General features: G+C 44.5%; 1 protein-coding gene across 1 annotated transcript in view; it reads right to left on the reverse strand.

Annotated features, from left to right (window-relative positions):
- Fras1 (Fraser extracellular matrix complex subunit 1) overlaps positions 1–25,804 on the reverse strand; it is a 350,600-nt gene that overhangs the window by 123,430 nt on the left and 201,366 nt on the right. Inside the window, exons 20-28 of the mRNA XM_057772897.1 lie at positions 24,199–24,351; positions 23,421–23,567; positions 18,826–18,972; positions 16,615–16,755; positions 15,844–15,984; positions 14,186–14,326; positions 11,060–11,330; positions 7,242–7,326; positions 4,315–4,641 (exon numbers count right to left, since the gene is read on the reverse strand). Coding sequence (XP_057628880.1) covers positions 4,315–4,641; positions 7,242–7,326; positions 11,060–11,330; positions 14,186–14,326; positions 15,844–15,984; positions 16,615–16,755; positions 18,826–18,972; positions 23,421–23,567; positions 24,199–24,351 — 1,553 coding nt within the window. The remainder of the gene's footprint in view (positions 1–4,314; positions 4,642–7,241; positions 7,327–11,059; positions 11,331–14,185; positions 14,327–15,843; positions 15,985–16,614; positions 16,756–18,825; positions 18,973–23,420; positions 23,568–24,198; positions 24,352–25,804) is intronic.

The raw sequence follows: 25,804 nt of genomic DNA on the forward strand, positions 1-25,804 counted from the left end.
TGCTCTTCCAAGGCAGGAGTGTGCAGCCTTTGCTTGGTGTAGAATCCAACATTTAAGCCAGTCAAAATTTTCTCAGTGGGTGTCTTATGAGACAACGCACTGAACAAGCTAAGGAGCCCCCCTCCATCAAAAGGAAAACTGATATTCCGAAGGGACTCAGTCGTGCCTACTCACACACATATCAAATATTTTTACACCACTGACCTTTGAAATTCACCCAAATAATTGCCTCTAACTGTGTCCCCATAAAAGCACCAGCGAGAGGCATGCGTGAAGTTGAAGGAAATACAATAGGCATTTTCAATTACATACAGGCAATGCCACCGCAGAAAGGATCCTCAGAGACAGGTTTCCAGCCAGGTCTAACTACGGCATTTGGGAGATTTTTAAAATTAAAGCATTAGCTAGCTGTAGAAAAGAGATGCTCAAACAATAAAGGAGCTCAGTAAGATTATCAAACTGGTTCCCAAAATGGACAGAAGGCACGGGTTCCAGAGGCACTGTAATTAACAGTGGCAAATAATACCTCGAAAACCCAGCAGAAGGGCCATTGTCCACAGAGTTGAGTCCCCTGCCCACACTGTAGCCCTCACAAGATGTGGAACTTCCTCAGACGCATTTATCTCTAGCAGGTTTGGGTTTGGAGTTACCTAATTAACCCAATTAATGAAACCTGTTCAACAGAACATTCTTTATTACTTTTTAATCTTTCTCCCCCTTCTGCCTCCTGCCCCAGTAAAGCATGTTTTGACACCATTCCCAGTTCTATTTCTCCACGAAAGCTCAGCATCCTCCTGGAAGGGGCAGTTAGGTTTATTCGCTGCCAGACCGAGATAGGGTGAAGTAGGAGACAACTTGAAAAACAGGGCCGAACTCACAGCTCCGTTGCTTCACCCAGAAGAGCCACAGCAGTGGCAGCAGAGGGGCCCTGAGCATTGTACCTGGCACAGACCATCTAGAAGACAGAGACGCAGCCAGGCGTCTTCCTCAAGCCATTACACCATTACAACCACCCGTCCAACAAAAACACAAAATGTGCCCTGCTCGGAGAGAAAAACTAAATCAATACTTGCTCTCACAAAGCTTCCTTCTATCCCTTCATCAGAGAAGGACTAGGAAATCAGGCTAACTTTTCCATTGAACAAGATAGGGATTCACTTGTGTACCCATTCATAAGGATTTACAACATCCTCACCTACTTCATTAAGAACAACAACTAAATACCAGCCAGTAACTGGCTTGTCTCCAGAATTAACACATAGGCAGCCTCAGGGAAGGAATTCCCAGACCCATTATCAAAAATCATTCTTAGCACACATCTGACTACATATCCACCAGACACTGGAGCATACGAGTTTTATTTCCTGGGCCCAGCAGACCTATGACTATAAATAGCCTCTCCAGTAAAAAGCTGTGGCAAATCCAGAGGGAAAATTCCAGAAGGTACTGGGCCCAGCTTGCTTGGATAGGACACCAAGAATAGATTTTTGTCTTCATTTAATCCATCAAGGGAATGGGACTCCATATGCCTAAAGTATTGAAAGCTAGAGGCCAGAGTGAGAGAGCATCCTGACTGAGTGTGGGAGGCAGGCAGACTTGAAACAAAATCTTAGCTCCAGTGTTGAAAACCTTTGTGAAAATGATTATTTCTAGATCTCTTTTTGTTTTAGTGTCCTCCTTCGGTAAATTCGAGATAATTGTACAAACACCACAGAATGAACAGGAAGATTCAAGAGATAATTCACACCCAATTTTAGTGTCTAGTAAATGTTAAAAACAAACAAACAAAAAGCCTTTCTACTCATGCTATAATTTCCTTTAGAAACAATGAGGCCACACAACCAACACTCTAGCCTTCCAGTAGGGCAGGATAAAAAACCCAGAGAAAAGGTGCAAGGAAACATTTTAATTCCTAAAAGGAAAAGTAGTAGATACTTGCATACTATAATCATGGATATGGCCAAATTTTTATTAGCACACTGATGATGCCGAGGCCCAGGCCACCGGGGCCACAGTTCTGATGCATGGTTGCATGCCACTGCCTGGCTCAAACAACAGTACTCTAGGAGATGCTGGGATGGGAAGGTGGAGGGACAAAGGGTGCCACTTGAACTCACTTTCCAGGAATCAGCAGCGGACCCAGGAATGCACTACAGGGCTCACAAGGTGTAGGGCTTGCAAGGAATTCAAAATCTGTGCTCTGTGTCCCCTACCCCCTTGCGAATTAAATTCTATTTTTCTTTGTTTTGCTTTGGTAGTCAAAGCAGGGAAAACTCTAGAAATGCCCTTTCATCTTACACTGTCTTGTACAAAATTGTGCAATTAGTGGGGCTGAGCTCCAAACACAGACTGAAGCCGTGATATGAGAGTCGCTGGTAAGAGCCGCACTGAAACCCACTGTGGGCTTTGGAAGGAAACCAAGAGGGAGGAGAAGAAAACCTTCTGTGTCTATCTCTATCCATCTCCAGTGAGAGTCCATCTCACTAAAACCTGTAGGGATGTTTAGTATGTGCTGTGACAAATAAAGCTTGCCCGAAGATCAGAGTGCTGAGCTAGCCACACTAGTTAGCCACAGAGGCCAGGCAATAGTGGCACACACCATTAATCCCAGCAACTGCAAGGCAGAGGCAGATGTATCTCTGTAAGTTCAAGTCCACTCTGAGCTACAAGAGATTGAATCAGTCTAAAAGAGAAACAGCTCATACCTTTGATCCCAGCACTTGGGATCACATGCCTTGAATCCCAGCACTAAAGAGGTAAAGACAGGAAGTAATATGGCCAGGTGGAGAGCGGAATATAAGGCGGGAGGAGACAGGAGCTTGCAGTTCAGTCTGAGGTCTCTGAGACAGCATCCAGTCTCTTGTAGAGACAAGAATCCCATTCAGTCGGAGGATTTCATAGAGCTAAGAACTAGTGGCTGGGTGCTCTGCTTCTCTGAGCTTTCAGCTTTCACCCCCTAAATATCTGACTCTGGGTTTTTAAGAACAATTAGAATTCACACTACAAGAACCGAACCTCATTTCCACAGGTGTCCATGAGAAGGTGATAATTAAATTTAGCTACAAGGTGGCCACCTGAAAGCTGTGCTACACACTCAGACTCCCCAGACTTCATCTCTTTCAGGCCTCCATCTCTTCTCTCTCAGGACCACATCTCTTCTCTCTCAGGACCACATCTCTTCTCTCTCAGGACCACATCTCTTCTCTCTCAGGACCACATCTCTTCTCTCTCAGGCCTCCATCACTGCTTTCAGCAGGAGCAAGTCAGCACATATGAGACTCAGACATTGCCTGTCTTAGGACAACATCACCTGCCTTGACTGATCATTGGTAAGAAAACGGCAAGCAATTTTAAACTGTCCTAAGAAAATCTTTCTTTAGCTAATCATTAATACTATCTCCGTGGGTGGTGATATTTAGAATGAAAATCGAAAACGACTTCAGGTTTCTAGAGGTACTGCCATGGGAAAGGACTGCTAGCGGTGAGACTATGGGAAGGCCCTCCACTGAACACGCTTTGAGAAATGCAGGCAGGAGTGTTTGCTCCTGAACAGGTTAGCTCAGCATCTCCTGAGGTGTGACAAACATCCCAGCTGCAGTGTCCTAGAACATTCTGTGAAGGACATGGACAAAACTATACAGAATGGCTATGTATTTATTTAACAATTCAGTGAGGGTACAATTCTGCATGAAACCCATGGTTTTATGAGTATTATTGTTAGAATGGGACCATCATAAAAGAAGCAAGGTGACTAATGGAACAACATGAAGTGTAAGTGAAGCAGCTAATACCACAGGAGCTCATGGACATGGCAAGATCATACACAGGCGCCATGCTGGTAACTCAGAATGGGAAGCAGGTCCCTGTGGCTCAGGACAACTGCTGTGGCTTCCGACAGTTTCTTCACATTCTTTCACCTTCCTTCAGCTTGGCTAATAGAATGTCTGAACTTCCTCCTTCTCATTACCTTCAATAGCAAGACAGTGAGCTTCTTAGTATATGGGCCGTGGAAGAACACACATAAACAGACATGCCTTGATCCCCACGATCATGGCCAGGCAGGAGACAAGAGGAGAGTGATACCATAGTTCTGTGGCTGCAGGCCAATGGAGAATCTTCTCAGATCAGCAGTGGACCTATTAAACTAGACTGACCTCATGTATGAGATACTTAATCAGCACCTATTAATAGACTGCTGGAACAAACAAATGAGTACGTCATCATAGCCTAACTTTACGAGGATTGCCAAAATAGTTCTAAGAGTCAACCTTAATAGGTAGACACAAGGAAACTAACTCTAGGGGTGACACCTACCTTGGGCACATTCTTCACGCGGAACAGTATATTTTGGAAGGAGTGTCCATCATTGGCCTGCAAGACTACAACATCAGATGTGCTATCTGAGCCATCGTGAGCATAGAGGAGGAGACCCCTGGAGAGCTCATCCAGATGGAACTGATAGATGGGGGCCGCCGGGGCTGGAAGCGTCTGGAGCAATTGGCCATGAAGCGGAGGATCAAGCACATTCACGACCACATCCTGAGGGTTGTCATCATCCCGGATGTCAAGCAGCTGGGTGGTGATGGCTGCCTGCTCGCCTTTGCTGATGTGGAGAACCTCATTTCTCAGCACATAGGGGGCCTGCGGAGTTGGAGGAAAGCAGGAAGAAGAGCCATTTAGTAGGTTAATGCAGGACAAGACAGCAGTGTGCTAACCCGACTGAACGGCTTTACGAAAATCATGAAAGTGTCAACTATTCCGTGAAAAAGTTATTTGTCAGAGGTATGGTGGGCCATAATGATAGGGGTTATTCCATGCCTTTGGATTCCAGAGGTTTCTCAAGTCACTTCAAAACCACAGTATCGATACAATGCAATCTGCATGTGCTACTTATTTCTGGGTTTCTAATTTCTTGGCCATCTTGGATTGAACCACACCCCCTGCATTAGCACAAGAACACGGCTCAGTGTCAGGAAACAAAATCAGATGCCTGAATCCAATAGATATGTATGTGATTCTGGGCCTTGAGTTTGGGAGAGAACACTTCACTCTAGGCCACACGGAAACAAGCTGACGCCGTGGCATAACTCCGCCCTCTGAATCCATGCTATTACTTGGCCTTCTCGGTAAGCAACGTTTTTCCACTTCCATCCATGTCCTGGCAGAGCCCCACCCCAATTTAGCTTATAAAGTCATATAAGATCCAAGACCATGGCCTGGTAAGACAACCACCTGCCCAATTCATTTGATTCTGCTAACACAGCAAAGGTTAGGATGTTCTCCTAAGAACTGTCTGCTTGCTCCTGTTACTTTAGAAAGAAGATATATGTTCCTTCACAAAGAGAAAAGTTAAGGAACCACAGAAAAATATACCCCCATCCCCCACCATACACATGGAGGGAGGGAAGGAGGAAGATAGGGAGGAGAGAGAGAGAGAGAGAGAGAGAGAGAGAGAGAGAAAGAGAGAGAGAGAGAGAGAGAGAGATATCAGGCCAGAAGTCAAGGCAAATGATATATTATGTTATGTTAGTTTTTATGTTTGAAGTAGAACTGTTTAGGATTTTCCTCAACACTCATCTTCTTTAACCCAAATGGCTTTTAAAACCACACAAGCGCCCCTCTCCTGGTCTCCTGGAAGTCACAATCATCCATCATAATATGTAACTATACATCACTATAATCATCATATATGACACAGCTACTCAGTATTCTCAGGTGAGAGAGAACTCTCACACTGTGTGTAAGTCTGTGCAGAGAAATAAAGAGAGGCCAAGGATGATATTTAAAAAAAAAATCTTACAAAAATAACATATCAAATCAAGTTACATGAGAAGACCTGAGGGTCAAGATGACAACGATATACATACTTAAAATAACAAAAAGAAGTTAAATTTCTTTCTAAAAGTCCATCCTTAAAACGTTAAATTGATCAAAGTGCATCATACAAATGAATAAAAAAAACTAAAACATGATATTGTTATTTGTCCCCCTGACCATGGAGAAACAAACAAAGCCCAGCATCTCAGAAAAGAAGGCTGTTTGTCAGTATCTATCTCAGATCTTTCATTGGCCAGACTGCATTAGCCTAGATACAAAAAGCAAAATCAAGACATCTGAATTTAAGAACTAAAGAACATCTAAGGCATTGAGCCTCAAGATGGCCCGTGTTTACAGAGTTACATGTGTTAGCTTTACGTACTGACTTTAGGCCCAGTTTCTAATCTCCCCTAGGACAGCACCTCTGATGTGGCCGTGTCATTAAGAGGAGGCAGGTGTCACCATCACTCGGCAGTCACTTCTGCCTTAAGCTTCTGTTGTTACAGTCTATGGTCAGTTTTGGGACAGAAGATATGAGGTCTCGGTATTTGGTATCTGGTCTCTGAAAATGATATCTCCCATCTTGCTGTTCAGTGGGCCGAGATAAATATGTAAAACTAGAGTATCCTTCAGACTAATCACAGCATCCAAGTGAAAATTCAATAGCTATGAGTGCGTGCGTGTGTCTGTGGTGTGTTTATTCTTTTGTATATTTCACTTATTCAGTCCCTCTATATGGATTATCGATCTGGAAATACAACCTCTCAAGTCAGTGTGGAGACATGAACGTCAAGGGCCATTTTCTTGAATTTCCTTGTTTCTTCAATGATTTCCTCGGGTCTCTGTTTGCTCTTGACCACAATGACACTTCCTTTAAGTAGATTCCTAACAGCATGCTCTAAGCACTGTAACTATTACACCCCTGAGAGGGGCTGTGGAGAGAAAATAAACGACCTAAGAACAAGGAAAACATTAACAACTGGGGCAGTTTTAAGCTATTTTGCGGGTCCAGCTTCAAGTTCAGTTCATCACAGTGCCAACAGGCCACCGTCTAGAACACAGACTGTGAGGCCAAATCTCCAGACACAAACTTGACTTTTATTAACTAGGTCACTCCGGAAAATGTAGCGGATTTCCAGTCCCTTTGTTTTTGCATCTGCAAACTGACACTACCTCACAGGGTTGGCCGGCAATTCCACTCAGAACCACGTGAAATTTACACGGGGCAGAGATGCAAGAGAAGAAATTATTACTGTCAGTGCTATCATCCAAAGAACTAAAAGTAAACCAAATGTTATTTCATGGTAAAATTGTGAGAACATCACCTCAGCTCAACCATTTTTGTTAAAGGTTCAGAATCTCCGGAGCTGTTCTTGAGGACCATTGGGCACGTCACCTTATACATTGTTGGGCATTTTTATTACCTGAGTTGAAAAGGCGTGTATGTTGATCAGCTGTGGCTCAGAGAAGAATTGCTGGTCACTAATTTTCAAGGAAAAGTAGCCTTTTCTAAGGGAGGCCCCAAGGGAGAAAGAAGAGAACATGATCATGACATTAGTTTTTAGAAAGAAAAGGATTAAAATATCTTCAAGCTGTAGTCCTACAATAATTTAAATCAAATCATTACAGTAATACAGTATCTTCACTGTAAACAGAAAGTACCAAAGATAAAACTGGTTAAAAATCTTCCTCATGGGTCTTGCTGGGTGGCTCAGTGGGTAAAAGCATTTGCTATGCAAACCTGATAACCTCAGCTCCTCAAATCTCATGACAGAAGACAATTGACCGTGAAAGTCATCCTGTGACCTTCACATGTGTGCTGCGACACGTATGTCCCTGAAATCATTCATACTCACAACCCTCCACATGCACACAAAATAACATACTTCTGCAATTACTGTGTTCTAAGATCTCACTGTAACATAAAAATAACACAACCGAAGCCGGGCATGTTGAAGAATGCCTTTAATCCCATTAATATTAATGAGGCAGCTAGATCTCTGAACTCATTGCCAGACAGCTAGTTCCAGAACACCCAGGACCACACAGAGAAACCATGTCTTTAAAAAAAAAAAAACAAAAAACACAGTTTGGCTTCATATTTTCTAAAAATGAACACACAAACACACACACCAGTAAAACTACTTGTTGGACTAGATTGGTTGTGGTGGTTAAACAGGTTAGATAACAGTTAAACTGAAGAATGGAAAGGAATCGTAGAGCTTCACCATCTTTCAAGGACATCTTTAGCCCAGCGATGCACACTTCTTCCAAATTCTTGTAAGTGGGCCCCAACAGTGTTTGAAGTACTGGGCTGCAAAATGCTATTTCTAGCTTCCTACCCGCTCCTTAAACCTGTTTACTGTGGATACAGCTAAGAAGGGATAACTGGGTCAGCTCTGAAAAATTGGGAGTAGTCTGTTAGCCAAGAGGCAGCCTGATCATTTGATCATGGGTCATCAACTAGTACGTTGAGGAGAATATGGAACATGCCCATCTGTAGGAAGGAGGCAGATGACACCCGTGAGCAGACATGGGGCAAGACCTCAGTCCTACTTCCGTTTTCTAGTTCTAGCTCCTGAACTTACTTTGGAGCAATTGCTCTTAATGTCGTTGAGGTATGAGCCACCTCTGCAATGTCAGGGTAGTCTTATTGTTTATTTTGCTTAGTCAAAATTTATTTCTACTACTTGTAATCAAAAAGACCCAGTGAAGCCTCAGTCTGCTGTGGGCTGACTTCCTACCCCAGATGTCTAATAGCTTCAGGCCCTGTTAGGAGGGAAGGCAGACTTGTTTGTCTTCACTGACCAGCCAAGCACAGCTCACTGCAGACTGGCAAAATGTGTGGTCAACACATTATAGGAGATTATAGATTTTGGTCGATTTGGGGGTCCATTTTTAAAGGTTCTTTGAAAGGTATACTTGGAACCAACTACTCATGCCTGAAATATGTGAGTGGATCCAGAAAGCAACTGCAGAAACAAAACATACATGTTGTGTTTCCAGTCACATGACATTTTTAAAAGGGTAAAACTATGAGGGAAAAACCAGATCATAGCTCCCAGAGACAGAGATGAAAGAAGCAACTATTTTTTTTTTTTTAAAAGAAGACCAGAGTAGGGTTGATGGAACTGTTTTTAACAACATTGTATACACTGTATACACATTGTATACACTCAAGGAACAGAACACCTTTAAACAGAATTTCACCGACTGGGGATTCTAGTTGTGAGTACTAAGCATTGGAGACCTTACTGCTCTTTTTTCAAGTTCTTCCTCCCATTCACTTTCCATCCTATTTCAATCTTGCTGTTCCACAATCCCACCTCAAAGCTTAAGAAGGACGTGACGAATCGAATCAGCAGCATGAAAGAAAGGGGGACAATGAACTGCACGAACTGGGGGCACTAGGAGTGCTCAGTATCTCAGTTCCTCACAGTTGCTCTGGCTACACCTACAGACTGGCTCTTACGACACAAGAGTATCTAAGCCCAAAAGGACTCAATTCTCAAGAATTCTTATCTTGATCATGGCCAGTGCTTTCATGAAGACAAAGAAACATACACATGTATGTCAGACTGGCTCTTTTTGCTTCATCAAGAGACAAATGATTTTATGCTTTATGTGTCTCTCCCATTTCATTTTATTATTTTTGTCATTTTTAAAATTTTTTTAGATAAAGAAAATGCAATATTTAAATGGATATTCATCCCAGGAAAGAGTACTGCAAAAAATCCCAAATTGCTGAGTTTTATCCCATTTAAGAGTGCAAAACTAATTCTGCAAGAAATTAGGTGAGGTGTGGAGAAAATTAAATAGACAAGAAGCTTAACTTCGGTTGTCTAGGGAACTTTGCATTTTTCCACAAATGACTTCAAGGCAAATGGGCCCAGACTCAAGAGTTTGTGTAGCTCTGTGAATGTGGTATGTGTGTACATACATGTATGCATGCGTATGTGTGCAAGAGAGGGTGTGTGTGGGGAGAGATGCAGATACTTAAGAACGAGGCTTATACTTTCATCCAATATAAGCTTAGGTGGTAGAGAAGGATTTGGGGAATGACTGGATGGCACAACACTGCACAGCAGTGTGTGCTTGCTGTGCACTAACCCCACCCTTCAAGGACTAGAGCAAGTCTGTTAACACTAGAATAGTAAGGAAGCAGAAATCGTCATAGCTGAAGGCATGGAGAGTGTCGGCTTGGAGGACCAGCTCTGGACTTGTTACTCAGGTTCTTCAGGCTGTAGAATGGGAACATAATTTACACAGCTCGCATGGAATGCCTAACATGATTCCTGGCTCCACGCGAGCTCAGTAAATGTTAGTTGTTCTTGCTCCTGCGATACAATCTGCGCAGATCACTGAAATCATCAACTCTGAATGATGATAGAAAAATTTCCATCATTCTTCTTAGATAACTTTTAGCCTAAATCTCCACCAACCAATGGATAAAAGTAAGAAGAGAAACACCCATGTTTAGTTTGGGCAGTAGGAAATATTCAGACGTGTCCTATCCCTGTTTCATGGGCTTCAATACCTTGTGCACACACAGTCTATGGTGAGTTATCTGGGCTAACGAAGCAGAGCAAGGTGATGGAGAACACAAGAGGCTAATCTTTGGGGGTACATTCTGTGCTTTCTGCTTAGTAGATTGACTTTGTTAATTATAATGCTATATTTGCTTGGGTTCCTGTTAATGTATTCCAGAAGCAAGTGTCAGTCGGGGTAGGGAAGACAGCCAGAAATGTATGCAGCACCCGGGGAAAACTGGATCACACCTAGAAATTAGCCACAATTAATCCCATAAAGAGGATAATAAATAGTCAAATGTGACTACAAGTTTTCTCCCCAAATTCCAGGGGTCAAAGGGCACTTTGACAAACCAGTCTTCCATCCTTTGCCTGCCCATGACGTCCTAGCATTGCCCTCGTGCGGAGGAAGCAACTCCAGCATCTGGCTATGTAACAAGTTTTCTTTCTGTGGGGCCAAAAACCTGGGTAATTATACTCAGAATTTTCCTGTCACACCAGAGAATTACCCATAATTACGTGATAAAATGAAAATGCCTCAAACAGAAGCATACTCTCGAAGCAATTACGAGGGAAGGTTGACAGGCAGCTAGAAGCATTGTGGAGTATCGATCTTTCCCAGTGGGAAGGGGTGGTTATTAAGAAGGAGGGTGGAGGTGGGCGGGCTGAGAAGGAAGGAGAGAGCAGGCGCAGAGCAGGGCTGGCTGGCTCACCTGGGCTTCTCTCTGCTGTGGACAAAGCGTACTTCATTTGCATTGACGTCTTCCCAGCTAAAGTGGCCGGCCTTTTCCAGCTGGACCTCTTTGCCGTTTCTCGAGAGCAGCAGCTGGCCATTGGTGGGCGTGCTGACAACATGGAACAGCAGGTCTTCCACTCTGCCGTCCTGGTGTTGGACGTTCAGGAGAGAAAAGTCCAGGGGCTTCATTGAACCGATACCAAGGGTCAAGGTGCCATTCACGTGAAGACTTGGAGTGTACATTTTGTCTAGAAAATGAATGAACCCAAAGGTCAGGCCTGTCATCGTCACGAATTGGATTCCAAGTATTTATTGTAAGGAAATGGGACTTTAGTGCTAATTCAGAGGCACACAGAGGACATCTGGGCTATTCTTCAACTCCAGCATCCGCCTACCCCAAGGAGTCTCATCTGGACGCATGAGGACACTAGAGCCTAGACATAGAGTTAGAGTGCAAACTCGTTGGAAGACAACATAGAAATAAATTAAAAAAAAATAAGCTAGCAATTATTGCTTGGGTACAGCAAAACTGTATAAGATACAAAAGAAAAAAATAAATTAATTGGAATCATTAAATTTAAAACATTTGTCCTTAAAAACACCAATATAAAAGACAACCCCTAGAATGAGAGAAAATGTAAATCCTCAATCTGGGGGATTTGTATCTATATATCAGATACAGACTTGTATCTAGGATATATAACAGGTTTTAATATCTCAACAATGAAGGACAAACTAAAAATGCATAAGAAATTGAATAAGTTTTTCTGTAAAGATCTACACACAAAGGCCAATAATCACGCAAGCGGGCATCCAACATAAGTTACCAAAATGAAAATCAAAACCTCAATTATATGGCACTTCCTCTCTCTTAGGATAGATAATAATAATTGCTGGCAAGACATGAAGAAATTAGAATTCTCACTAGTTAGTAAGTATGGGAAATAGTGCAATCATTTAGAAATATAGTCAGTTCCTCAATAAAACATAGTGACCATGTGCCCCAACAGTACTACAAGCAGATGCCATGGAGAACTATAAGAATATGCCTACACAAAGACTTGCCTGTGGATGTTCATAGCAACACTGCTCAAAATAGGTAAATTGAAGAGACAATTAATAAAAAGATAAACAAAGGCTGGATATGTGGTTCAGTAATAGTGCCTGCCTACCAAGTATGGGTTCAATATTCAGTACTAACAACAAATAGAAACAGAGGCGAAGAAGTAAACAGATCAAAAGAATGTGGTATATCTATAAAACATAGTTATAGTAGCCATAAAAATGGAATGGAATGCTATACTGATGCAGGCTGTAACCTGGATACACTCTGACATTCAGCTAGATGTGGAAGCCAGACATGAAAGGCTATGTATGTGCTGTGTGATTCTATTGATGGGAGATGTCTAGCATAGGCGAATCTGCAAAGACCGAAGGCAAATTAGAGATCAGCAGAGGCTGGCGAGACAGGAAACTAAGACTGTTAAGGGTTATAAAGTTCTCTTTTAGGCTGATGAAAATATTCCGGAATTAGATATTAATGACTGTCACACAACTTTGTGAATGTACTAAAGAAAATCACTAGGCAATATAATTTAAAGGATAGATATTTTGTACGTGTTATGTCTTAGTAACTCAAACAAGGGTGCATATAGGGATATTTTATAATAATAGGGACACTTGGGCTGAACTGCGGAAGATTCTGAATTAGATGTTCTGAGATGGATCTCATTAATTTTATAGACTCTCCGGGCAATACTAATGGACTGGCAGGTTTGAAAGCCACGTCTTTCCCTGACACCCTTGGCACATCGGATCCAGCAAGAGTAAGTGGAGGCAGGTGTCTGACGCCGTTCCTAGAAGAGCTGCAGCGAATCCACAGAGGAATGGTTCAGAGTCAGAATTCCTGGGCAGAACATACACAGTGCCAAAAGATTTTGATTGTCTGTCCACACGGAACATCTGATGAATTAGGATCCTCAGCAAGGATGTAGAATTGATCCTCCCTACTGCAAGGTATTTTGTCAAGGTCTCTAGCTGGCAGTGTTCCCTTCGACAACTGGGTCACAGAGGACAATGTGGGAATGCCAAGTTTCACGGGAGTGACTGCTACATAAAATTATTTTAATGAAAGTGAAATCCATCCTCACAAGCTGACATGTGGGGTATCCCAAGAGTCTTAAGCTAACTTACAAGCGCTTGTGGTTCCCAGGAAAATTCCAATAAAGGAGGCCAGAGATGGGTCATTTTTCTTTTTAAAAAGGTCTAATATCTTTAGAGATCAAAAATGTGGAGATAGACTACATGTTTGGCTGTCACAAAAAAAAAAAAAAATGCCCTGTGCCAGTGCTGGGGTCGTGGCTCAAGGGTAGACTACTAGCCTAGTATGCATGAAGCCCCAGGTTCAATCCCCGACACTGTCCAAACAAAACCAAAAGAGCCCTCATATTATTGACTAATTAACCCGAGGGAACTCCAGGCCCTGGTAGAACTCTCAAGCTTTATATGCCTAAAAAACACAGAGTTCACAATTGGGCTGAATTTAAATTCATTTCTCTTTGCTTTTTAAAGAGAGATGTCTGTTCTGTGTTGGAAGAGATTGCTCCTAACAGAGACCCTTCCAATCAATTGACTTCAAACACCTGCAGTTAATGGAACAGTCTCCTCCTCCATGATTCATTTAGAACTTCTCTCCACCGTGTGCATGAAAGATGCACCACGGTACCTCGGCAGAATTAGCTAAACAAGTTTACACGAACACAAACAATGCATTAGACATGCAATCTATACGTGCTTCCCTAAAGCATCGCTGCAATTCAAGAACACACCTAAGCCTATACCAAATTCCTTCTCTGATTGTTAAGACTTTTAAGGCACAGATCCCCCCCTTTTTTTTTCATCCCAAGATCAAAGAAATTAAGAGTTAGGTTTTCCTAACTGCCTATGTTCTACAAATAGCGCCTTATGTAGCACCAGGGGGTTCTGCCCTGCAGGATGTTGAGTTGCACATGACAGGTGTCAACTGGATCTGGAGACCCATCATTTGCACGGAGAAATGACTGCTCACATCACCAGACCGTACGTCCAGCAGAGATGGACTTACCAGCACAGGTTTCATTAGACAAGTGACCAGAGAAACCGGGGACACAGGCGGGCATGCAGAGACCACTCTTCAGAAAGAAGCCGTGGCCACATAAGTGACACCGGTCTTGGTGGCTGCACTGCAAGCATCCCTGAGGACAGGCTGCCAAAGAGAAGACACAAGTAAGGCACAGCCAAGCCACGGCGCCCGGTCGGACCACACAGGGAAATAAAGGGACTACAACAAATAAATGGCCCCCTCATTGCAACCAAAGAGAATGCAGTTTCCCTGCTGATATTCATAGGGAGCTGGTTTCCCCTCCGGAGAAAACAGAATCACGAGGTCTACAACTCAATTTATGCAATGTCATCTAAAGAACGCCGCATACGGACGGATGTTCTAAAAGGCTTACTGACTCGTAAGAGGCGGTGTTTAGAGAGACTAAGAGCATCTGCTCCTCTGGGGGTATCATTCCTCCCCTACCTCTTACCAGCTGTGACCCTGGACAAGTGTCTTTTACAATCTGGGCGGCAAGGTTCTTAACAATGAGGGTAGAAATGGAACCTAATATAGACAGTAGCTGGGAGGACCACAAGCATTACAATCTGATTTTACAATGTCAGGCATACCAGGAGGGCTCAACTGTTCCACCACACCTTGGCTCTGTCGCCTGAGAACAGGAATAGTGACAGTAGTGTTAACCACATCTAGAGAGCTAGCTCTCGAAAGACCCACAGGACTTCTGCTTTGGATCAAGTTAATACCTTTGAGAAGACAGAGAGCTTCATGCCTAATTGTTCTGTCTTCTTAGTTGGGATTTAAAATGGTGAAGCTATGTAGGACCGTGTAAAGAGTCCTGGACAGGAATCAGAAATCTAGGGCTTAGTACGCTGCCTTAACACTTCAAAGTCTCTTTTGTCTTCATGCTTGTAAAACAGGATTCTTTCAGTCTATCATATTTCACCAAGCCATTGGGAACATTAAATGAGATATTACAGATGAAGAAAACGCGGAAAAACATAAAACTCAAGGAGTTCTTTCCAAAGCATTCAGCAAAGACTCAAGTTCTCTGTGCTTCTTAATGACATTATTATTAAATGTCAAGTATTCTTTCTTGTGGGTGCACTGGGCAACAGGTTTCAATAGAAATGAATGCTAATGGGAATTTTTTTTTCCGGGGATAATCCCATGCACAAGGAGGTTAAGACTTTGGGTTTAGCTTCAGTTTACTCCTAAAAGCTCCAGTATTTCTCACTAAATTATCATCCAAATCCTATTCTTCCAAGGCTATAGTATCAATATTGGGGTCATGAATGATTTAGTCTACATGCTGAAAATTCTATGCCCATATCAATATGGCTGATCCACTCTTAATGGATACCACACGGCCATTCAATATAAAGCTTTGCATTCCATAAAATGTTGGCTTCATTTCCACAAAGACCTTCAGGAATGGAATTGATTTCTGCGAGAGAATTATTGGCCTGTACTCCTATATTATTCTGTTTAACCAGCACCTGGCAGACACACATGGGAAGCTATCAACTACTTAGACCAAGCTCCCCGACCGCTATTCTGCGCCTGTGTGAGACGCTCCTGGTTACTGGAGAGAGTGAGTGCACGTGACACACTGGCTGACCTGAGTTCTTCCCAAAGCTCGCAGCAAAGACTCAAGGTACCTGTGCATTTGTGTTTTGCATGATCTGCAAAGTATCCCTTCCCACATTCTTGGATGCACTGGGCTTGGTAGAGGAGAAATGGCTCTTCGCAGCCTGTGCACTCATGGGGACCCTGGCACTGAAGACAGTGGCTGTTGCACCCTGGAAGGTAGAAGTTAAGTCAACAGGAATCCATGTAGTTTCCAAGTGAGCTCTGGGCACTTATGGGAAGGGTCAGGTAGCAGCAGGACCCCATACACCGTCAAAGCAGTTCAGGAGGAACTAGGGACCCTGGGCCTGGTTGCGACTGCTACAGCTATCGGTCGAGGACTTGGGGATAAGCCGCTCTACCTCTGCAAACCTCCATGTTCTTCCTACGTAACAGAAGTGAAACTATTGTCCCCAACTCTTCCCAAGAAGTTTGGATCACACAGTGGAAAATGCTAGACGAACACTAAAATGATTGACAAATGTTTATTTTTATTATAATTATTTATCAGTCTTTCCATTGGTTCAAATTCCTAGGGATACAAAGCGTTCTATCTAGAGAACAGGATTGTTAAATGTTTAAGGAAACCAGAATATTGACACGAATATGTTTGTGTGGGCATATAACTCCATGGTTGTCATGCTGACATCAGATTTTAGCGTACGTCTGCTAGGGTGTAGGAAAAGGAGAAGGGGACTCATCACTGACAACAAAGATAGCCCTGGGGAAGGAAACCAGGACCAGCAGAGAAGCCAAATGGAAATTTGCCATGGGCTCTGCAGAGATCACTGACAGATACTTACGCTTACAGAAGCCTGCATCCTGGTAGTGCCCCGGTGAGCACTGCCCCATGCACACGCCATCCTGGAGCACATAGCCATCCATGCATTGCAGGCAGTCTGTCCGAAGAGGCCCGCTGCAAGCATTGCAACTCCAGTCACACTCTGGAAAGAAAGTCTCCATTAGATCAGCGTCCTCTTCGCTACTCCCAGCAGCCCACTTAGGAGGCCACGGTCTGTGGCTGGGAGAGGGAAAGCGAGGACAACACCAGAGATGTCAGATAAGCGAGCTGTAACAAAGCCCTGGCTTGTAGGTGTTTAAATGCGTCGTTTCCTAATTATGTCAAACACAGGCATGTACAAGGAGCGGTCCATGCCTGTGCAGAGCTCCTTGTCAGCAGGGCTGTTGCTGAAGAGTCAGATCGTCTTGGCCTCATTCCAGGGGCACCTGAGTACCTCAGCCTCATGCCGCCCCAGTTCTTCATGCCAAACCTACCCTAGGAAGTACACCCCCCCCCCAGACCGAATCCTGACCTCTAAATACTCAGGGCTCACGTGCTAGAGAGATATCAGAGACATAACTAAGAATGCTGTCACCACCACTGACGCCAGATTCATGACCCTTCCTATTTAAAACCTGACGGGGACAGCATGGCAGAAAGAATAAACAATGTGTATAGAATGCTCCAGAAAGAAGGGGAATACTGGACAATGTGACACCTCATTTAGGGCAGAAACAAGTTGTTTAAATGTTCCTCTGTTCAGCAAGCAACAGTTCACTGCATGTGGAGACACATGGACCCAGGCATCCAAAAGCTTGTACCGCAAGAAGGCCAGCCTTGGATGTGAACCTCAGTGGTCCAGGAAGACTGTCAGAAATATTCCTCAAGCTCAGCGTCAGACCTATTGAGTTGGGAGCCTTGGGGCCTGGGGCAGAGAGAAGCATCTTGCTGCTCTTCTGGGTGATCTGGTTAGAATCACGATCGTGTTTGTGGCTGGTATGTTTGATGTCCCAGCAAACACTGGTGCAACAAGAAAGCTCATGTTCGAGAGGCAATGCTCTAGCTGGTCTTTCCTACCTGGGTGATGGGAGGGAACAGTCTGGGGAAGTATATGAGTTTTGAAGTAGGGCAAGTTTATTAAGCCATCATTTTGTTGAGTTTCCTTTGCATTTTCCTGACTACCTTTCTTAATCCTTTGGCGCCTGAATTAAACATACACTAGTTGATGTATATTTACTAAGGCCACTGGAGAGACAAAATGAAGCAACGGATGTTAGAACAGAGGCCGGAGATGGAACTTGGCAATACAGCTGGCTCTCAGGATGGGGCTTCCTGGCTTCAATCACTGTAACTAAACAAGTACAATGCGCAGTACATGTTAACAGCTCGACAGGGGTTTGTGGAGGAACTGGTTTTCTTGGAGAACATGTTTTCACCCAAGGCTGTCACAAGCCCTTTTCTCTACCCAGCTAGGAAGCTGCAAGAACTCATTTCTCTATTCCTTCATGCTGTATTTCTAAGTCCTTAGGTAGCAAGTACATGCGCAAGATGGCACATGTGCTCTGGAGGTTTATAAAATTAATCTCCTTCGTTTATTTGGTTGAATCAGTCCTGAGGGAAAATGACTCAAAACAGAGACTTGAAAACCAGCACAGTTATGAAACCATTTGCAACATGGAAGGATCTGAGAGAATCTTGTTGTTCACCACAAACTGACAGGCCCTGGTTAGAAGGAAAAGACCAGAAAAGTCCCTGCGCTTGTGAACACGGAAGACCACCTAAGCTGACAACCAAGTTCAATTTCTTAGAATGGAAAGTGTGCAGAGGCCAAGGGCTTCCCGAGTTTACTTGTCAGGCATTTGACCTCTGTTTCAGAGCTGGACCTTCTCTGCAGAACTAGAGGGTTAGAAGGAAATATTGAGAGAAGCTAGCTTAAGAAGAGACAAGGAAAACAAACCCTGCTTTTCCCAGGCTTAATTCTACCACAGGACTTCCAGCTACTAGTGAGCAAGGAGAAGATACTTGGTGTTCTCACCCATTTGAGTATGGGCAATTTGAAGGAACTCAAACATGGATGAATAAATGAATGCACATCAGTAATTCATTGTTGCTATCCTCACAGAAAGTGGAGAACACACGATGGAAGTGTTTGCCTAAGATGAGGAGTGGGTGTCTCGAGTAAAGGAATATCCCAAAATAAAGGAATCCCCATACAGCTCAGGAAAAGTGTTACCTCTACAAGTCTTGGTGGAGACGTCGAGGTAGTACTGGGGGGTGCAGCTCTCATACTGGCATTCCCCAAAGAGCAGGACCTTGCTTGGGTCTCGGCAGGAGGTGCAGGCGCCCTGTGAATCACAGCTTCTGCAATGCGTGTTGCATGCTGAGTGGACAGGAAAGGGAAATGACCAGATGATTACAACCACAAGTATGGAGGCCCAGGGCAAGGCTAGACAGATGCTACCACAGAGCGAAGCCCCACTCCAGCCCGCTTTTTAATTATGGCCCATAACCTTCCTCTGTGAGCAACAGAAACAGAAAATATTAGCTTTATTTCCCAAAATAGAAGAAGGTAATACATTTTCCTAGAGATGAATGTAAATCCAAGGCCAAGAATCCCAGATTCAAATTGCTCTGTGATTTAGCAACAGGATTCATACTGACTCTAAGACCAATGACTTTATTTGAACATTACTTAGGAAATCAACCCCTCTCCTGTCATTTGTGTTATAGACACACATTATTTTTAGGTGACAACTTTATTGTGGAGATTGTGAAATCCTGTATTTTAAGACATTGGACTTAGACGTGACCTGTTTTACTGGCTTACCCAGTTATAACTCTCAGCAGCCTGGCACATAATTGATGCATTGGAGGATGCCCCTAACTGGTCCGTTTTCATCTCTCCAGTTTAACAACCATCATTGCCCCTTCTACTCAGCTATCCATGATGGAAACCATAGTGCCTATCCTGATTCTTTCCTTTGTCCATACATATCTAAATACTCACCGAATCCTAGGTGTTCAAACGCTCCATTAGAAACTCTATGCTTTTCTCATGTCCACAAGTGCAGATGAACCGAGGTTACTGTCTCCACTGCCGGAGCACTCTCATACAGCCTCCCTGCTGGAGCACTCTCATATAGTCCTCCCTGCTGGAGTACTGTCATACATCCTCCCTGATGGAGCACCCTCACACAGTCCTCCCTGATGGAGCACTCTCATACATCCTTGCTATTGGAGCACTTTCACATGGCCCTCCTGCTGGAGCACTCTCAAACAGTCCTCCCTGATGGAGTACTCTCACATAGTCCTCCTTGCTGGAGTACTCTCCTACAGTCTCCCTGCTGGAGCACTCTTATACAGTCCTCTCTACTGGAGGACTCTCATACAGTCTCCCTGCTTTTCCCATATCTAGTCTGACCCCCTTGCAATGTACTCTGCTGGTAGTGATGCTTCAAGCAACTTTATTTATTAAAATACAATTGAAATGCTACTCCATGAGGGCACTGTGATCAGTGAGACACTGCAGTCAGTGATAATGGTCAACTTGACAAAATCTAGAATCACCTGTATAAAACATATACATGTCAACAAGCAGTGAACAAGGAAGCCATGGATTCAAAGGTGAGCAAGGAGGGGTCTGTGCAATGCTTTGGAATGAGGTTTCCTCACTTGGGAAGGCTTCCCTCGCCTGCAAGATGCCTGCGGCTGGTGCTCTCTACATCATATATAACATCCAGCCTACATGAAGGTGCATTCTAATGCAGCCATGTCAGCAGGACCTCACTCAGAGAAGCAGAGGCAGTTCCCGGAGAATGGTAACAGAGATATCTCTAACAGAGATATATTACCAGTGTCCTTCATCAATGAGGGAGGGACTTCACGGTACATGGAGCTCACAGTCTCTCTTAATACGCAACCCAACTCAGGTCTGAAAAACGCCCAATGCCTCTGCTTTAACACTCCACTGACTCCAGCTCTGCCCCGAACAAAGTCCAGGAGGAAAATGAGTTAATCACAAACTCTGGAGGACAAATATGGGAACAACAGAGGGGGCTTGTTCTTTATTGTTCCAAAGAGAAATTCTATGGCCAGTCAGACAAAAATAGGTCAACCAGTCCTCCCAACAGGGAAGCTGACTTTTTTCCTTTACCCATCCCTGCTCTGAGTTCAAGGCTGGCTCAGGCACTCTGGAGCTCTTCCCAAACTCCAAAGCACAGAGTTCCTACCTCATCTGAATGAATTGAAATTAAAGTCCTGGCAAAGCTGAAGCAGGCATGGGCAGCCTGTATAAGGTGGTTCTGTTGAACTTGTCCATGTTGGGTTTCACGGTCTAATTTGATGAGGATGACTGACCAGGTCTCTTCCTCAAGAGGGCACCAGATCTCATTACAGATGGTTGTGAGCCACCATGTGGTTGCTGTGAATTAACTAAGAACCTTTGCAAGAGCAAGCAGTGTTCTTAACCGCTGAGCCAACTCTCTAGCCCTCCTACCTCATCTGGCTACTCTGAATGTCTAGGGATAATAGAGTGCACTTTTTAAATAGTTCTGAAAACAGACTCTTGTGAGTTCCACAGTCCCGACTTTCTTTAGCAACACAGTTACCGCTGCTTCCCATAATGCTGGTTACAATTCCTCAAAACCCCTTTTACCACTCAGTTTCTAAAATTGGCATGGTATAATTGCCTGTAAAGATGAGCCCTACAAAGGGGCATTGCCGATGCTTTTCTGTGTGCTCCACACAACAGAAACTCAGCCCAATTCAGGGGCTTATTTTAGTCCATTACAGGAAAAAATGAAACTTAAAGATGAGAGCGAGGAGAATCTGAATTCAAAGGAAACGCTCCAAGAGACCCCATATCTGCAGGAGCGCAGCAGACTGTGCAGGGGCCACCTGGACAAGGGGAAGCCATCCCCAGGAAGTATTGCGATGCAATATGCTTTTGTTCCCTGTGCTTTATACAAGGGATTCCGCTTATTTCTTTGAGTTGCTATTTCTGTGATTCTGAGGCTGTGAATCTAAGTCACTATTTCTCCGCCAACAAACACTCTCTTGAACAGAAATGCAAGTATTTCATTCCTGCCACTGCGGCAGTATAGAATGTGCCAGATACTGGCAGACAGCTGATGTATTCCAAGCCGAGTCTTCATTACAATGTGAGGAGATCTTCTTGTTGGTACAAAAGAAGTTCCTGTCTTTTCAAAAGATGATGCAAAACTCTGGGTTTTATATAGCACCTTACAAATACAAATGCTTATATGTAATTCGGTGAACTAGGGGCATCACCATTCTTCCTGTCTGTAGCTACAAAAGTACCTGTCATTGAATGGGCTCGATAACAGTAGTTCATCTATGGGCGAAGAAATCACACTCTCAACTAGGGTCTGTGTTAAGTGCTATAGTTCAGGATGCAGCTACTGTTATAAGTCCCCCGCTCCCCGCTGCAGTTTGATTGACAAACGACTTCCATAGGCTTACATGTTTGGACATTTGGTACCCAGCTCGCTGGAATAAGTGGATCACTGAGGGTGGCCCTTGAGGCCTCACAGCCCAGCCCCACTTCCAGTTCCCTCTCTGCTTCCTTTCTTGTTTGTGGATTCTATGCCTCCAATCAGCCTCCTGTTCCTGTCACCATGACTAGGCTGCCGGCTACAGATCATCTCTCTCACAGTGCACTGTATCCCTTTGGAACGATAGGTCTAAATAAACCCTGGTTCCCTTACGTTGCCTTCATCAGGGTATTTTTACCACAGCAACAAGAATGTAACTAAGACATTCCCCGTTTAGAGAAAGACCCACGGTCAAAGGTGGTTTCCTTAAGGGCATAATGTTGGTGAGTGGCATTAGCACTTAGACTTCTAGAGTCCCCCAATTCTAGAGACTCCCCAAAGCCATTAATCTGTAATGCCTTCAACATGAGAATTCCTACATCATAAAATTGAAATATCACCACTGTATTTGTTCATGGTGATTTTCAAAGATATAACAAATGTTTAAGGGTTTATTTACTTGTATTTATAGAGTGCTTTCGTTCATGTATGTATGAGTACTACATGGTGCAGTGCCGTGGAAGCCAAAAGGGGACATCTTATCTGTATGTGAAGTGACAGTTGTATGCTGGCAACCCAACTCAGGTCCTCAGCAACACAGCAGGTGTTTGCCACTAACGAGCCACCTCACTAGCCCCAGGATGACAGGTTCTTGGGGGACTTTCAATGACTGGAATAACGTAAGGAGCCTCAGACTTCATCTGTTCCTTCATCTGTGAAGAATGCCCTAATTGTTTTCCAGATCAGTTCTCTAATATAGCCAAGCGTTTTACGTCTGATTCAATGTAATTAATTATACCCATACTGTTTGAGATGACATCTATACATGTAACTCTTGTATAAAAAAAGAATAACTAGCATTGTGGGAGGAAGCGGAAATATTTTACATGTCATACCTTGCACGTTGCCAGTATCAGTAGATAAAGGTAGACGATAAATGCACAGATGCGCCTAGCCTACTAACCGTGGACCAGTCTAGGCTCCTCTCTCTGCTCAGGATCAACGGGCTGGATTGCTTGATACCATAAAGATGAAATTGACTAAGACTTCTGTTCGCATGAGGTAACCAAAACAAGACGTTCGACGGCTCACCCAAGATCACACAGCTACCACTTAGAAAGGGTTGCACCTTCAACTGGGCTAATCCATATGGCCTTCACAGAGTAGCTTCCTTTCTTAGATAAAACAAAGGCTACAGGAGGAAAAGGTGGAAGCAAGAACCTCACATTCCTTCCAAAGGCCCAGAAGGGCAGGGGAGACAGCTCAGCACACTTACGCTGGCAAGCTTGGTTATCATCCAGGTAATACCCAGGGAAGCAGGTGGTGCTGCAGGTACCGGTGTGGGTCAGAACCAGACCAGTGTCACAGGAGGAGCAGGAGAAGGGCCCTCCGTTCTGACAGCTTCTGCAGGAAGAATGGCACCCTACGGAGGGAAAAGAGACACAACTAAAAACTGTGAACCCGGATGCTCTCCTTGTGATACTCAGTGTGGTCAACCTGCCATGACCTAGGCTCGTGAGGAGACAAAGCTCCGTGTATGTTTGCGGCAGAGCCTCCAGCTGAGGTTAACTGAGGTGGGACGATGCAGCCTAAATGGAGGCAGCACCGTTGTGTGGGCTGACTCCCTGGATTACAAAGGAAACCGTAAACGCCCCAACACTCATTCCTCTCTACTTCCCAACTGGGGATGCAGTGTGTTGTCTCACACTCAGGGCCCCCACTTTCCTGCCACAAAGGGCTGTACCCTCCCTCCAACTGGAAGACAAAATAAGCTCCTTCTTCTTTAACTAGCTTTTCCCAAGTATTCTGTCCCAGCAGTAGGAAGGCAACGAAGGTACCCCCAAAAGAACATGTGGAGATGAAGACTTCAGATGGGGCACTCGCTGGCTGGGGATGCTGCAGCCCTGCACAATGCTTCCAGCCTTCTTTCTCTTCGAGACACCAAAGCCTTCTCTGACGTCAAAAGTACTTCCTCACCGCCCTGCCCCTTCCCCTGCCTCTGCATCACCGCCCTGCCCCTGCCCCATCCCCACCCCGGTCCAGCACTTACTCACTTTTACAAGCGCCCCTCTCTGCATAGTGTCCAGGAGGGCAGTCAGCCACACAGTGATCCCCGAGCAGCAGGTGGCGGGCATGCTGGCACTTTAGGCAGACACTACCGGTGTCGTGGAGGTTAGCCACACAGTGCTGGCACAGAGAGTGGCAGTCTGGGGAGGGGAGAGGAGGGAAACAACACTGAGGCTCAAGCGCCAAGATCTAATCAGTAGGCCACAGGGCAGAGGGGCTTCAATTGCCAGAGCCGCAGCTCAGCCATCTAGAGAGGAGCCCTGAGGCCTCACCTTAGTAAGGCTGAAGCTGAGGACTTGCACAAATTGCGGGCTGAGGTTTTTAGTAAATGGTTTTTAGCAAATTCTAGGCCTAGCACAGGAATTGAGTTTTTATTTCTTTCCAATTGAACGACCTTCAAGTACTAGGGCTTTGTGTGACAGATACTTCACGAGGTAGAGAGAAAGTCAGTCCAGTACAAACAGCGTGATCACTACTTATAACTTCTGGCCCACCCCAGGAACAAGCACCCTCAAGGGCTGAGTCCTGTCTCAGCGCTGGCTCCGAGCCTGCCACAGGAGTCCTCCATGTGGCCTCCAGAGCCAGAGCTCTGTGTTCCGCCTTTGGCATGGGGAGAGTAGGGTTAGTAGATAATTGGATTGAGTTGCTTGAACACTTTAGTCTTTAAGTGAGGACAGGATTATAACAAAAGGCCGTGAGTGGAAAAATCATTTTCCTGACCTGATAGATGGTTCTCAGCAGCTCTGTCATACCAGCGGTGATTAAAGCCATAAAACAAATTATCTGGTGCAGCTCACGCTCTCTTGTTCTCACTCATATAATAGTCATCCTTTTAATACAGAGCTCAATTGGGTTCGGCTGCCACTGTGGGTGAGCACGTCCTCGGCCCTGCCTTCAAGTGGTAATTACCCTCAAAGTCCCATTCATAATCCTCCATCGCTACGGCAGAATACACCCAGGGATTCCAATCACCGCCAAAATGAGAAGAGCTCAGGTGTAGGACAGGGAGGAAGGGCTCTGGCTTTGGGCCCTTCCCTTGTTTTCCCTGGGGGAATCTGAGCACGCATCCACACCTGTTCCTACCCTACCAGGCCTCAGAGGTCTAGTTTCATCTCTTGGCATTACAGGTCATGACAGTGATCTGGGCCACATTCACTCTTTAAAAAGCCCATGTCAACCACACAGATGGCATCCGTGATCCCTGCTAAAAGAGATCTGACTCCTGCACTTTGGGGGAAATGTTAACTGTTGATTCAACTGTTAATCATCGACAGATATTCTTAGTACAGGAAGCACAACTCATTCCCACGCCGGCACTCCAATCAGCGTGAGCCCATTGCCCTAGAGACCCGCTACTGCTGCCCCAGAAGTTAAGTCAAAGGGTCCTCTCCAAAAACCTCCCACTCTTCCATCACACATAACCGAGGACCCTGACCTTTTCTGAGCATGAGTTTCAAATAGCAGGCAGCCTTTGGCCAGCATTAGAGACAATATGTGGTACCCTAAATGCCAAATGAATTCTTACTACGGCCCTTCAGAACATCACCAAGAAAATGGCTACCGCATTAAGGGAAATATGAGAGAGAGGCTGTG

Source organism: Chionomys nivalis, chromosome 6 (assembly GCF_950005125.1).
Source record: "Chionomys nivalis chromosome 6, mChiNiv1.1, whole genome shotgun sequence".
NCBI lineage: Eukaryota > Metazoa > Chordata > Mammalia > Rodentia > Cricetidae > Chionomys > Chionomys nivalis.